The sequence below is a fragment of the Sabethes cyaneus genome, chromosome 2 (genome assembly GCF_943734655.1).
Source record: "Sabethes cyaneus chromosome 2, idSabCyanKW18_F2, whole genome shotgun sequence".
Taxonomy (NCBI): Eukaryota; Metazoa; Arthropoda; class Insecta; order Diptera; family Culicidae; genus Sabethes; species Sabethes cyaneus.
Genome location: NC_071354.1, coordinates 156,825,562 through 156,842,355, shown reverse-complemented (window position 1 = coordinate 156,842,355; position 16,794 = coordinate 156,825,562). Strand labels below are relative to the sequence as shown.

Genomic DNA, 16,794 nt, shown 5'->3' with positions numbered 1-16,794 from the left:
TTGTTTAAAAATGGAAATACCCTAATTCGCATCATCTTTTTCTATCTATGTATCTTCTAAATAAGTAAGTGAACGTGTGCCTGTATGTATATTCCGCCATAACTCCGAAGCGCCTGATCAATTTCCCATCAAACTTAGCATAGATGTTCCATTGCATAACGGAATCAGAACTGGAGCATTGACAAAGGAGGTAGTGATCCCTCACAAAGTGGCAGGTCCAAATAAGTAAAATACGTGCCGTTTCTCTTGCATTCAGAACGAATGGAGTCGTACCAGTACCTCGGAGACAACAGTGCACTATGGTCCAGAAAACCAAATTAGGTGAAATAAATTGTTTACACAGTAGTGGTTGATTTTAGACTGCATGTGTTAGCAACAAAAAATTGATTTAGCAAGCCGCTTTTTTGGCATGAGCTATTTAAGGGTGACCCTCAAATTAACTAAGATCCAGAAACTTCTTCATCTTCAAAACGAAACAAGATGCAGCGTGCCACGCTTTAGCAATTTTATAGCCTGAAGTATCTTGAGTAATATTGCAGAAGACGGAATGAAAATAAGGGGGGGGGGGGGTTATAGGTCGCTGTGCTTAACAAATTGTCGTTGTGACTCCTACCTTTTGTCCAAAAGAACTGGAAGGTGGATGGGTCGAACCAAGTTATAATCAGAGATTATAACCGGATTTGAACCCACAACACCCACCAGGGCATGTGGCTCGGTAATACCCGAGTACCTTTGAATCATAGAGGCGCTGGACTAAAGGAGACTGCGCAACCCCCCTTATTAATGTAGCGAAGTATCTGGTTTATGGGTTATTTTTACACACACAAATTGTGCCTCTTCCTCCGACAACTGTAAGAACCACCGACCGAGAAGTTTTAATCTAACTTGTTTTAACTTTGCGGACGACGACACTATACTGATACTATACTATACTGATTATAGCTTGGTTCGACCCATCCACCTTCCAGCATTGGACAAAAGGTAGGAGTCACAACGACAACTTGTTAAGCGTAATTACCTGTTACCCCCCCCCCCTACTTTTCCACTCTTTCCCCTCCTTTCCCAAAAAAATTTCATTACCTTCCCCTATCGTCCCTCCATCAATAGTAGAACCATCGTTTCAAAAAATATTAATATTAATTGACCAAACTCGTGTTTTAGTCTTTGACCTTGAAATGCGGTCAGGCATTGAAACAATGGTTTTTACAATTGATGGAGGGACGGTAGGGAAAGTAATGAAAATTTTGGGAAAAGGGGGGAAAGAGTGGAAAGGAAGGGGGGGGGGTAATAGGTAGCTACGCTTAACAAGTTGTCGTTGTGACTCCCATCTTTCGTCCAATGTTGGGAGATGCATGGGTCGAACCAAGCTATAATCAGAGATTATAACCGGATTTGAACCCACAACACCTACCAGGGCGTGTGGCTCGCTGGTACCCGTGTATCTTTGAACCATAGAGGCGCTGGACAAAAGAAGTCTGCACAACCCCTCTTATTAATATAGCGACGTATCTGGCTTTGGGTTATTTTTAGACACACAGATTGTGCCTCTTCCTCCGTCAACTGTAGAAACCACCGACCGAGAAGTTTTAATCTAACTTGTTTTTTACTTTCGGGACGACGACACTATGCAGGCCCTTACGACTTGCAAGGTACTGCGTGTGACGTTTTTCGTCCGAGGCCGTGTTAGTCCGCGTTTCTCAGCGCGGGTCTTCACAGAAATAAAATTGAAATTATGTAGAGAATTGCTAGCCACTAATTGACGTAAAGCAGCAAATGAAACGATCAAAAACTATTCTCGGATAAGACAGTCGCTGATGTTCCTCGCTTTGAGAATTGCTGCGTCGTCACATGCACAAATATCCCTTGAGCCCTGTTTCCGTGCAAGACAACAGTTCATAACAAATTCTTGCAGTATATAAATGCAATCTGGCAAAAGGAAATGATGACCGCTTACTTTTCTATGACGTTTCGTTTTCAGAACATCAAATTGGACTAGAAACAATGTTTAAAGAAAAAATTGGTTGAAGAAAGGGGGTGGTTTTGCACTTTATCAAAATTGTTTACTTTCAGGACATCAAATTCGACTAGGTTAAATGTTCAAACGATAAAATCAGGTAAAAAGAGGTGGTTTTGCATTCTAGCCTACTTCTTAAGCATAGATATCAAATAGGTAGAGGTTTAAACGTCGTAAAGAATCTTCGACCTGTTGGGACGGGGGGCTTTGTTACTTCTTTTTGTAAAAAGAAACCACACTAAACAGATGGTGTATTATATACACCAGTTAAATTTTAACTGTCTTCCCTACCTGTGAAGCAAATCAATCACGAGGAAATCGTATGGGGAAAGTTGACCTTGAATCTTTTCGTTAATTTTTACTATTAGTGATTGAAAATGAAAATTGTAATAAAAAACACATATCTGTTACATGTATTATAAATCGATCGGTATTTAAACCATTAAAATCCATTCATAACTGGTAGTGCTATTGGGGTTACAAACCTTTCATTTTTTCGTGACGCTCGCATTTTTTGATATTTTGTAATTACCCCCTGACCAGCTACTTTCCTGAGGGACGTAATACTACGTCAAAATAATCATGTTTGCGATAATGCAATGGAGACGCGTAGTGTTTTGTATTTCCCAGCAAGAAAGTTGATGTTTTGACAAGAAAAGCCAGGAATATCCGTTTCCTTACTAGTGACGTTTTTTTTGTGGTAACTATATTAGCATTGGGCGATACTGCGAAAAGCATCGATATTCGAATATCGATACAATTTTTGTAAAGGTATCGATCCCGTTGAAATATCGGGCGGCAGGTATCGATACCAGTGGTATCGATATCGGTATCGATACACTGACAGGGTGCAACGAAAACCACACTTTTGTTTATTATTTAGCTTAATTTTTTAGAAAATTATATGCGTGTGCTTTTACTACTGTTGATTCTCTTTCGTTCTCATACGAAATCTCGTTAGGAACGAAATAATAGCTGATGTCGGACTGGTCAGGCCTGCGGTTTTAAACTCTTTTGACCGGAAACTGCAACGAATTGCTCAGGATTGCTACAAAATTTATTAGAAAATCTAGTGGAATGATGGAAATGAAAAATAAATTTTAAAAATCGGACAAAAAGTACAAATCCGTTTTCTTACGTTGGTAAAACGACTTTTTGCCAGATTGATCGGTCACCGGCTTTGCAAGTGAAAAACCGGCCGGGCCGACCAGAAATCGACCGCTCAGCCAAGCGCTAGCAAATGCTTTTATATTTTGCGTACGGTTTATGCTCCTTGATCGAAATGACTTACGAAGGGAAAAGTAGACCTGACTTAGCTAGAATGCGTCGTTGAATCTGCTTACTCGTATGATTGACGGCGGTTGACAGAGATCCCTAATTTATGAATTCATCAACCCCTTCCAGTTCCTCTCCGTCAAAAGTCATTTCATGCACTCAGAGTTTCTTCACTTAACAACGCAGTTGCGGCTTCATTGACGGTCTAGCGTATCCAACCACATCCATCTTCGAGTGCCAAGATAGCTACCTCCATTGAGGAAAGCAGAGCTTCACTCAGCAACTTGCGAGTTGTCTAATTGATCGCATTTGAAATTAATTTTCAAATCGGAGCTGGAATTGCACTTGAAATTTTACTTAAAATTGAACCTGAAATTAAACTTGATATTGAACTTGAAATGGGAACTGAAATTTAACTTAGAATTGAGCATGACATTATGCTTAAAATTGTACTTCAAATTGATATTGATGATCAAATGATATTGGACTTCAGTTTGAATCAATATCAACTTGAATCTTTACTTTAAATTGAGCTGGAAGTAAGACTTTAAATTTAACTTAAAATTAAACTTGAAGTGGAACTTGAATTTGGACTTCAAATCACACTTAAAATTGGACGCGAAGTTAAACTCAAGTTTGGACCAATTCAGACTAGAATATATAAATTGGACTTCAAATTACACATGAAACAGGACTTATAATGAGACATCAAATTGAACTTGAAATAGGACATAATAAAGAACTTAAAATTTTACTAGTAACTAATAGTGAATTGGATGAAAAATTTGACTAGAAATTATACTTACAACTTTGCCAGAAATTGGAGTTAAATCGGACTTATAATTGGACTTGAAATAGGATTTGAAATTGAATTTGATTTTTTTACATCACCCAAGAAATCCGACTTTAAATTAGATTTCAAATTGAAATTGAAGTTTTACTTAAAATTTGATTTAAGACTGAAACTAGGAATGCATCTATTTTTGCAGAGTTTATTTATCGAAAAAAAATTAGCTTCCGCATTAATTAGGTACACCTCTTATTTTAATTTCTACGAGTTCGAGGTGGTCGGATAACATCTGCAGCGGAGAAATACGCTGAGGTATTCTTGCCGGAAGTCGTGCTTACTACGGATTCTACAAGACCCTAAAATCTGGCAAGCTTCATCCCTGTACCAAATGTACCATGTACAAAGCGCAAATAAGACCGATAGTCTACGGGCACAAAACGTGGACAATGCTCGACGGAGACTGGTCACTTTTGGACGTCGTGTGCTTAGGATTATCTTTGGTGGTGTATGTGAGTACGGTCTATGGAGGAAAAACATGAACCACAAGCTGGCGTAGCTTTTCGGCCAACCCAGTATTCAGAAAGTTGCTGAGGCTGGAAGAGTACAATGGCCGGGACATGTGAGAATGTCGGAAAACAATCCCGTAAAAATGATGTTTGCCTCGAATTCGGTTGGTACCAGGCGCAGAGGTACGCAGCGTGCTTGACGGTTAGACCATATGGAGCAAGTCCTGGAAAGTGTGGGACATTCGAGAAATTGGAGGCGGACAGCCATGGATCGAGTTTGTTGGCAGAACATTGTTATGCAGGTGAAACCCTAATGGACATCGCATTAGGATAAGTAAAGTATTTTAGTTTCTCTAGCATTTACTATAAAGGTATCGATACAAATATCGTCGTTTTAGCATCGATACTGGCCGGTATCGGGACGCTCAGTATCGATCCAAAATATCGATGTATCGGCTCAAAAGTATCGATTTTTTCGATTCAGATACAGTATCGCCCAATGCTAAACTATATTAGGACCATTAGAACACTGCAGCTCGCAGTTTATTTAAAAGGTAAATTATTTTTTAGTTTTATTGCAAATTAAAACGTTAATATAAGGGTTGGCACCACTGCCTTTCCAACACACAACGATAATACACCTTTTGTGTTAGTATACACATCTAAATGATTACCGACCATTCTCTTTTCATCTTCTGCGAATTCCAAAAAATCTTATTGCGGTGAAATATAGATATTTTATATCACTAGCTCCAAATAAGATACCTACACTACATCCCAAGCGATGTTTTCCCAGACAGAATCCAAAATAATCTACCAGCTCCAAGTCTTTTGCGAAGCAGTAGGCACCATATAATGACACTTTTGCTTTTCGATTTGATCCCGCACTGACACTAACTACGAGAACTACGGTTCCCTAGATTGGGCCCGTCAGGTAGCTCAGTTAGAATTCCGCATAGAGACTCGTACCGGAAGTCCTGGCACAGTATTCCACCGAGTGCCACACTGTTACAAGCGACAGGAGTTATTTTCAATCACTTTTCGGGCACTCAGTTCGGTGGCACTATTATAAAAGAATACGCCGCGACGGCTCCGACAAGACAACGACCGCAACCAACTTGTGGACGACCACACTGAAAGATCACAAATCAACCTGATGACGGATACACATGAACCTACAGCATCAGCAGCAACACAAGACATCTTCATCTATCTGCTGCGGATGGATAATTTGGATACACATCGGAACGCAAGCTGTGTAATTCACGTTAATTTAACACTTTCTGTTCTTCACCAAGCAAACATTCGAATAATCTAGTTGTTGCGTATTAGAAATATTACTAGTGGCAGTAAATACATGGCCATACTTTAATTCAAACGAATATGCATTACCACAAAAACGATGGTTGTGCAATTTGTCTTGCGTTTGCTATCTTTTTCACTCTTTCCATAAATCTTGAAGGCTGCCACTTGCGTACAGCAATGCCAAGTAATTTTTCCGAAGTGCAACAAACTGTAAATGTCATCGAATTCTACGGAATTTTTCTCAAAATTCCCAAAATTCTCAATACTTGTAATTTACGGTTACAAATTTCTCAACGAACGAAAAAACGAACAAAGCCCATTAGTTCTGCGAGGCTGTAGTTGCGTCGAAGATTTTAAATTTTGCAAAAATGTTAAACTATTTTAGTCTTCAATTTCAAATAGAGAAAGGTTTTTACATCTGGCATCTCTGCTTGCATATGAAATACTGACAGCACACACTGCCAGCATAAAACGTTGCCAAAATTTTATAGAATCGAGAATCCTACGTTCGACGTACAGCAAATAATAGGGTGTATTCCTGGACTCTACAATGGATTCTATCCAGCTTTTTACGAGCCATAATGGCGGACGTGTTCGTAATATTTGAACAGCATTTTTGACAGTTCCCTAGTACATCGCAAGTTTTCTTTCCGCGCGTTCACGGTAAAACTTAAGGAATGCACGGAAATAGCACATACGATGTATTAAGGAAATGTCAAAAATGCTGTTCAAATATTACGAACACGTCCGCCATTATGGCTCGTAAAAAGCTGGATATGAAACGTAATTACCTTGTATTTTACTGTGTTCACTATCAAGTAATTGAACTTGCACCAGTTCACAATGGCATGTAAAAATTCGTGGAGCCAACCACAATCTGAAATTAAATAAAAAAGAAAACTTTTCCAATTAAAATCTACTATTTGTATTTATTCGCGACAGATACGTATTTCGTCTACGACTTGCAGGCTTCATCAGTGTCTATTTTCGAGCTTTCAGGTTTCGTATTCTACTAAGACGCTCCAAAAATTTCAAACAATCACAATCGTCAATAGAACACACGGTGAAAAACAATTTAAGATCGTCAGCGTAGATAGATGCGCATCCGATTTTTTGTTAGCATAATTACATCGTTGAAGAATAATATGAACAGCAAGGGGCCAATGTGGCTTCCTTGTGGAACACCAGACCTAATTGTAAATATCAATGGAAATATGAACCAATAGTTGCTGCGAGGTTCCCAAACCTAGAACATAGAGTTCACAAGGAACATTTTTGTTGTATAGCAGCCTATCAAGCGCTTCTTCCGTTGGTTTTAGCTATACAATAGTTGAAGAAGCTACTCTTAAACAAAATGCTTGTTGCTGATATATAACTTGCACCGGTTGAGAATTGCAGTGCCAACAATAGTTTCAACAAGCTTGAAACTGCAGACAAGCTAATAATTTGTCTGTAGTTCCCAACATTCCGCCGATCGTCACTCCTATGAACGGGAAACATAAAGGGTCGTTTCCAGATACTAGGAAATTTGTCTTGTGCCTTGAAAATACAACAAACTGGCACAGATAACTATGCGCAGCGGCAAAACCTGCGGCCGGAATTCCATCAGGCAGGCTTAGCATACACTTTTCGACTCGATTTTGCTCTTTTTATTACTACATCTCAGCCAAGCAAAAGTTGAAGAAGTGATGTATGGGGCGTTCGTATAGAATTAGTATTATCTACAATATTGCTGAAGTAAGCATTACTATTCCTTTTGTATTTATGGCGTTGTAAGACTGCTACCCTCTTGGTAGCAAAAAGAGCGCATTGCAGCCTTACAGCGCTGTAAATACTAAACATGAAACTTTACTTTCTTCAGCAACATTATAGGTAATTACTAGCTCTACAAATGCCCCATACACACTTTTTCAAATTCTGCTTGGCTGAGGTGCAGTAATCAAAAGAGTAAAATCAAAGGTAAAAGTGTATGCCAAGCCTGCCATCAGGTCCAGGGGAAAACGATCGCTTCGATTCACAAGCTGCTTCAACAATCATCACTGGAGTAATTTCGAAAGTGCCATAGTTGTTCAGCTTCTGCGTTGGAGGCGAACTCATTTGGAAATACCGAGGAGATAAACGTTGGCAGGAATTGCGTTTCGAGTTGACAAAACTCTAAAAACCTTTCGAGTTTCAGATTATTTAGCTTGCACACGGAGAACATACGACTTATACTATCAGCCTACTTTGAATTCATTTTAAATCGTAGTTTTAAGCCGTATAGCTTGCATACAACTTATTGTTCACGCGCCAGCCTCACTCCGCTTTTCATTTTTACTTCCATAGGTCTGGTTACAGTCTCAAATCCGTAGGTATTCAGGTTACACTCTCAAGTCTTTAGGTCTGATTAGCATTTTGACCATCGTTAGCTTCGTGTGGCAACGTATGCTGGATGTAGATAGTGGGTTGAAAAATGTGATGGATCGTTTTCGAGAAATAGTTTAAATTTCGACTGGGGGAGGTTACAAGTGTTAATAAAGGTACGCTGGTAGCGAAGTCTGCTGAAATTGAAATGCAGCACCAAGACTTGCTTTGCTTTCTTAAGATATCTTGTGAAATCAGAAAATCAAAAAGAAATAGCTTTGGGCTCATCAAGCTTAATGCTACTGTGAGGTGTCCACCAATATATATATCACATTGGCATTTTATGCTAGGGGTTATACCCCTCGCATTTGACAGCAGTGCTGGAAAGGCTTATTGACGTATCGCAGGGTTATCCCTCGTTGGCGCCAAACGACCGAAGCAGCTGTCACCATCGCCCGTCATTGTATTGCAAAGTGATGTAAAGGTAAGTCGTGCTATCTGCGGCTGCTGATATCTCGGGATATCCATTTTTTCCCTATGTCGGGTGATTCCACTCCAGTAAGCAGATCTCACATTTGGCGACCGTGACAGGACCCACCTGCTCGCATAATCAAATAACTTATAGAATATGTGGAATCACTCGATATAGGGGGAGGAAAAGTGTTGAATACAATGTGGTAGGTATATAGAACGATATATTTAGTAAGACTGTTCCTGTACAGGAAACAAGCGTGTTGGGACAACCGGCTTAGAATTACAGGCGAGACGGGACATCCGCCTAGAATTATGAAAGAGGCGAGACGGGACATCCGCCTAGAATAAAAAATGGCGAGACGGGACATCCGCCTAGAATTATGAAAGAGGCGAGACGGGATATCCGCCTAGAATGAAAAATGGCGAGACGGGACATCCGCCTAGAATTATGAAAGAGGCGAGACGGGACATCCGCCTAGAATAAAAAATGGCGAGACGGAACATCCGCCTAAAATTATGAAAAAGGCGAGACGGGACATCCGTCTAGAAATATGACAGAGGCGAGACGGAACATCTGCCTGGAAATGTGAAGGAGGCGAGACGGGCCGTCCGGTTTGAATTATGAAAAAGGCGAGACGGGACATCCGCCTAGCCTAGTATCGTGAGCGGCGATACGCGATAGCCACCTAGAGGTTGAAAAAGGCTCAGGTCCAGGCAGCCACCTAATTTAAAGAGACCGGTTAGGTAAAGACTAGGATAGCGATCGAGGATATTTTGCACACTGTTTCGCGACAATGGTGGCGTATCTGAGGATTGTGAGGGCGGTAAAGGGCGTGAAGAATGTTGAGAGGTGTCTTTGAGTACCGGAGTTTACTGAAATAGAAAACTGGATCGTTTATATGATCACTACCAAGTTGTGACAAGTTTGGGTTGTCATTGCAAGATCACCTGGGCCGCCATCAAGCATCATTTCGCTTTTGCAGGCAGGCACGCTGGTGCGGCGGAGCTTGAACGATTTTCCGAATGGGATACAGGCGGCGAACGTATCAGTCGAGCTGCCATATTCGGCTGAAGGCAAGTGTGGTTATGCGGTTATATGGGTGGCTATCACAGGTGCTTAATTATAATACAGCTGCTTGGGCAAAGTCAGGTTCTTCCAAAGGGCAGGAGAGCATTCATAGAGCATCTAAGATAAGAGCGACCTTAGTCGCTGATTTCATCAATCGATCTCTTGATCTATTAAAGTGAGTAGTTCGCCATAGTTTGTAAAATGTGGCAACCGAAACGAGTTTACTATCGGTGAACGAAGCAGTCAGGCTCGTATCGTCGTCCTAGATGCAATCGAGCAACCTAATGGTATCATGCATCCAACCTGTCAGGACAGTCATTAGCAATAAATAAATTACCTAATATAGACGAAACAAAACAGGTGGACGAATTAGAGGAAAATATATTGCTTACTCACAGTACTGTAGGATATGTATCTTTTTTGAAAAAAATTGCATTCTTAGGAAATGAATTAGATTAAAACGGATTTCTTGTTCAAAAACCGAAGCTTTTCGAAATTTAATTGATGTCCGTCAACCTAAGGAAAAAACCTTTCCATGCCCAGCATTTCCTGTCGGCCTGCAGTTACAAAATATTATAAACTCTGTTAAGAGATGTAGGATCAGAGCTTTACTTTTTAAGAAAATAGCGTGGGAAACAAGCAAAAATTTAAAGTAACTGATAAACTCGCTATATTTATTTAGGAAGCTCAGTTTCAACTGATGTTTCATTTATTGCTTTGGCAGCCATTCAAATGAGCTTTCCAGCAACAGCTCTTAGCTGTTTGAAAATTCCTATAAATTAATATTTACACGGTGACACTTCAATTTTGTACAAGCTTTTCGATCCAACAGTTTACTTGCTTTTGGTAGCAGAAGCCTGATTAATAATTTTGTTGGGTTGCTGTGTTTCATAAACTTGCCGAAACTTGTTCGTCAATTAGGAATGCACGGATGCCTCTTTTTCGCGCGGACAGCGATGGCAACAAACTCCACAAAAGCTAGTGGTAACGATTTTAAACGGGCGACACTTCAAGGGATTTGAAGATTGACTGTTTTTTTCATGTTGTTTCTTTACGTACAGGTCAACAAGCTGACCTCCTGGGACGCGGCACACATCTCTTGTTAGATTTGGACAAACGGCGTCGCAGTGCTGATTGTTGCAGCATGCTTCGCAAAACGCGATTTTATAAACTAAAGTAACTGTAAAAATAACACCATTTTAATATTTTGGAAAGCATACTTTATATGAAATCTAATTACCGTCCTGTAATGCCTGTAACCTTAAGCTTCATCCAGTCGCTGTCATGGTTTGCAATTTGCGGTCTATGTTCGTGTTGTTATGTTTGTTTACTTTCCTCATTCTGCAGCAGATGCGTCGAATGCATCTAAGCATATATGCATCCATGGGCAGTATAGGCGAATCTCGAACAAATCCGCACATCTGAAATCCATGCTGCTAGTACCAAGTACGATCGCATTGTTACAAGGGGTTCTTCCTTCCGGCGAGGCGTTGTAATCAGTGATTACTATAAAAAGTTTTAATGATGTAACTATACACTGAGGAAAATTTTTATATTGTTTCTATGTGTCCTATGCATTGCATCACACAAAGATTTTTTGCAAGATATGCCCAATAAATGATGATTGTATGCCAAGCACACGTCCGTTATGTGTGCGCACGGAATACGCGTATAGTATTCATGTATACTCCTGGGCGGATTTTTTTTTTTTCTTGCTAGTTACAGTAATGAAGATTAGGATAGTAACACGTATTACGCGTGAAGGGGAGTTGCTGTTTTATTAGAGAAGGAGGGGGATGTGAGGTGTCCACCAATATATATATCACATTGGCATTTTATGCTAGGGGTTATACCCCTCGCATTTGACAGCAGTGCTGGAAAGGCTTATTGACGTATCGCAGGGTTATCCCTCGTTGGCGCCAAACGACCGAAGCAGCTGTCACCATCGCCCGTCATTGTATTGCAAAGTGATGTAAAGGTAAGTCGTGCTATCTGCGGCTGCTGATATCTCGGGATATCCATTCTTTCCCTATGTCGGGTGATTCCACTCCAGTAAGCAGATCTCACAGCTACAATTAAATATATCAAAAAAATATCATGCAGTAAAATAGTTACTCAGTATGAGTGCAATATATTTTTCATCTGATCGCTCTTTATGGTTAATTTCATCCGACAAATCTTACAACGTTAAATCCAGGGTGGTTGGATTACTATCTCCACTCGAACTATCTGCGGAGCTCAATGCTTCCTGGGTGTCCTCTTTGACGGCCCGCACTACGTTGGGATCCTTTCCTTTTTCCTTACTCTTTTCTCGTTCCCTGTCGCGATCCTTATCGCGATCTCGCTCCTTATCCTTATCTTTGTTGTGCTTATGCTTGTGTTTGTGCTTATGTTTCTTCTTTTCCTTCTTTTTCTTTTTCTATAAAAAGTATATATATATTTTCGATAAAGAGATCAGAATTTTTAAACATCTTACCTTACTGCCGTCGGACTTGCTGCTAATGCTTGGTTCTGATGGAGCCACAGGCATTGTATCCGAGGTTTTACCGAACATGCCAGGTTCAAAGCCTGTCGGTCCGGATACCGTAGCATTGCTGGAGGGGATGCCAGGCAAAGAAATCGAGTTATCCGAGTAAAACTCCGTTTTAGATTTTTTCAAAGCCGGCTGTTCAGTACTGGTAGTATGTGGCACAGAATTGTTGTCATCTAGATCAATAACTTCTTCCTTAAACTCTGGCTTTTCCGTTTCCACAATTTCCGTTTTGATGCTTGTTTCCACGGTCTCTAGAATGATATCGTCGCGAATTTCTGCTGCTATTGGCGATCCTTCACGACTCTTCGGTATAATCAATTCTGTCGGACCAATGTCCACCAGATCGAGTGGCTTGATGTCTAACGGACTGGGGGAGCGTGCACGCTTCAGGGATAATGACGTTCCCAATTCTACATCTGGTGGTGGAACGTACTCCGATTCGCGGTCACGATCGCGATCGGCTACAGCAGCAAACGAAGATGCCAACTTTTGTGGCTTCAAAATAGAAGCAAGCTCAGGATTCGGCAAACAGTTCGGAACACGCACGTTATACAGGGTGTAGTACAAATCAACCATGTCACAGCGAAGACGCGTGTCGTGTGAAAGAAGACCGCTGAAAAAAATACACGGTTAGGTGACTTCAATACAGGAGTCAAAATATCTTTAACTCACTTCATATTGTTCCAGATTCGAAGTGCCAATTCCTCTCGATCCAATCGATGCCTATTGCTTTTGTCGAAAGGCAAATTTTCAATCATCAGTCGACCTAGTTTGTGCCTGGCCATCGGATCCGGATCTGTCTCTAGAAGGTCAATTAAGTGTTCCAAATCCTCCCATCTTCCGTCTATTTTCACAAAATCGACCAGGCATTCCATGGCGGCTACTCGCACATCAATGTACTGGCCGTAGGCTGCATAACTGCGATAGATTTTCGGATTAGTCGGCAAGTGCCCGCACTTTTGCAGTTTCCGAATGACTTTCAAGCAGGCAATCGAAACGGTGTACTTATACGATGGTAGATGTTTCTCCAAATTTAATATCCGGGTCACTTCCTCCAAGACTAATCTGGAAGAGAACGTTTGGGTAGTCAAAGACAAGTAGTCTAAGTTTATCTAATTTATCCAGCTTACTTGGCATCCGCCGAAAGATTTTCCGAGGTCAGTGCCATACCCTGGTGAACCACCGATATTACTGGTGTAATAGAATTGCCTAATGCTTCCACTAGGGCAGCCCGATAATAATTATCAGAATAATGATTTTTCGTGTTATCATTATACTTGAACAGGTCCAACAGAAACCGAATAACCTCCGGTGGAACAATACCATGGGCCGTCCGTAAGCCGGCCATCGCTACCGGTATTGTCTTCTGGAGGAAATAGTGCTGGAAGTTCGTGAAATTGTTTTGTCGTATGATATGAGGCGCACTGAACGAACCGAAAAACTTCTTAAATATGGTCAGCATAGCCGGTGGACCTTGCCAGGAAGTCACCATAGCATTCGCCACCTTAGTCAAGCAAAGAGCAGCTTTACAGCGCACCTCGTAAAATACCTGTTCGTTTTCGATAGTGTCAGTAAGAGCTAGCCGTGTGGCAGGCGACGCATATTTTTCCAGCGCATCAATTGCCTCTAGTTGAGCAGTAACATCGCGTTCGTGTCGCAACTGAAACTGCCATTGAAAGTCCGGTTGCTCTATGTGCACCGAACGGAGTAGGGTCATCTCTGGATCCAGTCTTATCCACAATACAGGAGACTCACTGAAATAAGTTTAAGTTGCTTGAGTGAAATTACTTGAATTGTACGAAAAGAATACCTACTCCATAGGCGAGAGGTCCATATCGACTTCTTCTCCAGTGCAAAGTGGAATTTTTTTCTTCTTGTTTCTTCTGCTTTTCGAATGACATGTGATATCCGCTTTGACAACAATGTTCTCAATTTGCAGCGTATGCTTAAATGTTCCGTCCAATTCCTGCAGCTGAATTAGTAATGGGCCGACGTACTTTCGCACGCCTTTCTGATTAACAGCATCCTGTCTTATCTCAAGTTCAATTGTGTTACGCTTTCTATTGAACACCGATGTCATGGTAAATTTAGCATGACCACCAGTTCTAACCCACTGATCGATGAATACAGCCATATCTTTTCCGGTCACAGTAAAAATGGCTTTAGTAAAAATATTAGTCGAAATATGCAGGTGGTGCCAAAGACCGCTACTGATCTTTGTCGACGCAGCATTCGAAGCCAGAGCCAGCTGTTTGTTGAATACCTGCAGTAATAATTCCTGGCCGATCCTATGCTCTAACATTCTGATCACCAAGTGGGCTTTTTTTCTCATTATTTCGACATACTTCGGTGAAATAGTGTGTAAATTTTTGATTGGAAAATAAAACGGATTATCGTTGTAAGCTTTCGCCGGAGCAGCCGGAGACTGATTGATACTGGAAACTGCCGGCGGAGCTGGTGCTTGACTACAGTCCAATATAATGCCACCGAATTTTTCTTCATACTTCACAACCTCTGCCAATTCATCGCGAATCCAGCTTCGATAAGCATTGTTTCCAAAGCACTTTTTAGAGTACAAACCGCACATATATTCGGCGATGCCTCTTGCAAGCCAAGCATCAGACCAATTCTGCATTGTGATGAAACAACCGAAAAACTGTTCCGCAATTGCTTTGGACATTACCTGAAATTTGAGAAAAATGAAATATTTGCATAGGTATTTAAATCATATCTATATTTTCTTAATAATTCATAAGTCACTCACCTTTCGAGAAATGAAAGTCTGATCGATTACAGCGATTGAGTGTAACAGATGGGTCGATAGAATGGTCATCGTAGCATACGCATTACCATCGTTATCTATTTCATCCACGAACACTTGCTTGTAACAACTGAACGGATACCGTTGAGTCAGTGCTTCTTCGTAGAACTCGAACGCTTCGTGCATGTACCGCACGGTGTTTTTAAGAAGCGGCATCAGTTGTGGCAGACAAAAATGTGTCACTTCATGCATGTGCGGATCCACATAGATCTCAAATGGTCCCACTGCCAGTGCTATATTCGGCGCCGACACCGGAACCGATACCGTGTAGTGATAGGTTTTTCTTCTCAGATCGGGTGTCATTACGACTTCCACCAGCTCCCCACAGGATACGGCCGTCATGTTTTTGTCTACCGTGAATTCTAATTTCCAAGTACATGGTTCGGCGTAACTATCGACACAAGGAAACCAAAGCCTAGACGAGTTTTCGTGACCGTAGGTAAACATGTGAGCTGCTCGTTCTTCTAGTGTGCCTTCTCCCTCTGGGATCACAAAATGAACGCCACCGGAAGGATCTTCTAGAGAAAACTCAATACCAACTCGAAGTCCTCTGCCTTCCCCAATCAGATGTGTCGCTTGGTCAGGAATTACAATCACCAGCTCACCGGCGTTGTTGTCCGGGTCTGTCTTCTTTGCGGCTTCCAAGTGGCATTTCGAAAATATGTCCAAAGATTTTGTTTTGGTTTCACCTTGACAAATATCCAGGAAAGGGTCGAAGTAATGGAAAGTCGCTTCATAGCTATCGTTTAAAATAACGCGATATATTCTACATTGGCGGCAATTAAGACGAATTATTTTTAACACTTCTTTCACAGGAACAATAGTTAGCTCTACAAATCCGATTATACTTTTGCGCTCGAAGCTGATACCGGTCAAGCTTAAAATTTGATGAGCTGTGCAGAAGGAAAGACACATAATTAGTACGTAGATTTTAGCGTAGAAATCACAGGATACTTATAATTTAAACGGTCTCACGTTATCCGCTGTCTTTTCGCGTCGCATTTTCAAATAGTTTTAAGGTTTTCAACACACATTTCACAGGTAAATCATCTTACAAATCCTAAAAACTCATTCTACAAGTTTTGTTTATTAAATTCTTCAACTCTTGCTTCATTCATTTGCTTCATCAGACGCCAACCGGTCAACGTCGCAAACCAGAGCAGCCAGATTTCTGGTTTTTTTTACGTGTAACCCCAATGTACATTTTTGACGTAGGACTACGTCTTACGGCAAGTTTTGAGATAGGGTGTCTTTCCAAAAAATCGAAAAATGCGAGCGTCACGAAAAATGAAAGGTTTTGAGCGCTAATAGCTCAGCGGTTTTCCTATCGATTTTCAATATTCTTACACCAATCGATCGGAAAATCTTCTAAGAACTGACCCAAATGAAGAAAAGTATGGATTCTTGTTGTTGAACTATTGAAAAATTGAAAATAATGAACCTATGTTTTACCAGAATTCTTGCTTCGTGATTGGTTGGAAGATTCTTTACAATGATCTAAGCCTATACCAATTTGATATCTGTGCTTGGGAAGTAAGCCAAAACAAGTGACCAAGTTTCCTCATTTCAACAAGATTTCTTAACACCGCGGTTAAACCTAGACCATTTTGATGTCCTTGCTTGGGAAGTATGCCAGAAAGAGTGACAAGCCCCCTTGTGCCAAC

The 16,794-nt window shown here is 40.9% G+C and overlaps 2 protein-coding genes across 2 annotated transcripts in view; both read right to left on the bottom strand.

Annotated features, from left to right (window-relative positions):
- LOC128738697 (cyclin-dependent kinase 14) overlaps nucleotides 1-5,965 on the bottom strand; it is a 227,282-nt gene extending 221,317 nt beyond the window's left edge. The window contains exon 1 of the mRNA XM_053834021.1: nucleotides 5,355-5,965. The gene's annotated coding sequence lies outside the window, so the exon portion shown is untranslated. The remainder of the gene's footprint in view (nucleotides 1-5,354) is intronic.
- A 5,931-nt stretch (nucleotides 5,966-11,896) lies between these two features.
- Nucleotides 11,897-16,219, bottom strand: LOC128733937 (transcription initiation factor TFIID subunit 2). The gene is made up of 7 exons (XM_053827817.1): nucleotides 16,089-16,219; nucleotides 15,074-16,025; nucleotides 14,124-14,992; nucleotides 13,440-14,063; nucleotides 12,982-13,374; nucleotides 12,253-12,922; nucleotides 11,897-12,195 (listed from the first exon to the last, which is right to left on the bottom strand). The coding sequence occupies exons 1-7, from the start codon at nucleotides 16,130-16,132 to the stop codon at nucleotides 11,956-11,958; spliced, it is 3,792 nt and encodes a 1,263-aa protein (XP_053683792.1). The 5' UTR covers nucleotides 16,133-16,219; the 3' UTR covers nucleotides 11,897-11,955.
- Between the last annotated feature and the right edge of the window lie 575 nt (nucleotides 16,220-16,794).

Coding starts and splice junctions, on each gene's coding strand:
- LOC128733937 (XM_053827817.1), bottom strand. CDS start 16,132: ATGCGACGCGAAAAGACAGCGGATAACGTGAGACCGTTTAAATT. Junction 16,026..16,088: donor AACGTGAGACCGTTTAAATT/ATAAGTATCCTG, acceptor TTCCTTCTGCAC/AGCTCATCAAATTTTAAGCT. Junction 13,375..13,439: donor AATCTTTCGGCGGATGCCAA/GTAAGCTGGATA, acceptor GTTCTCTTCCAG/ATTAGTCTTGGAGGAAGTGA.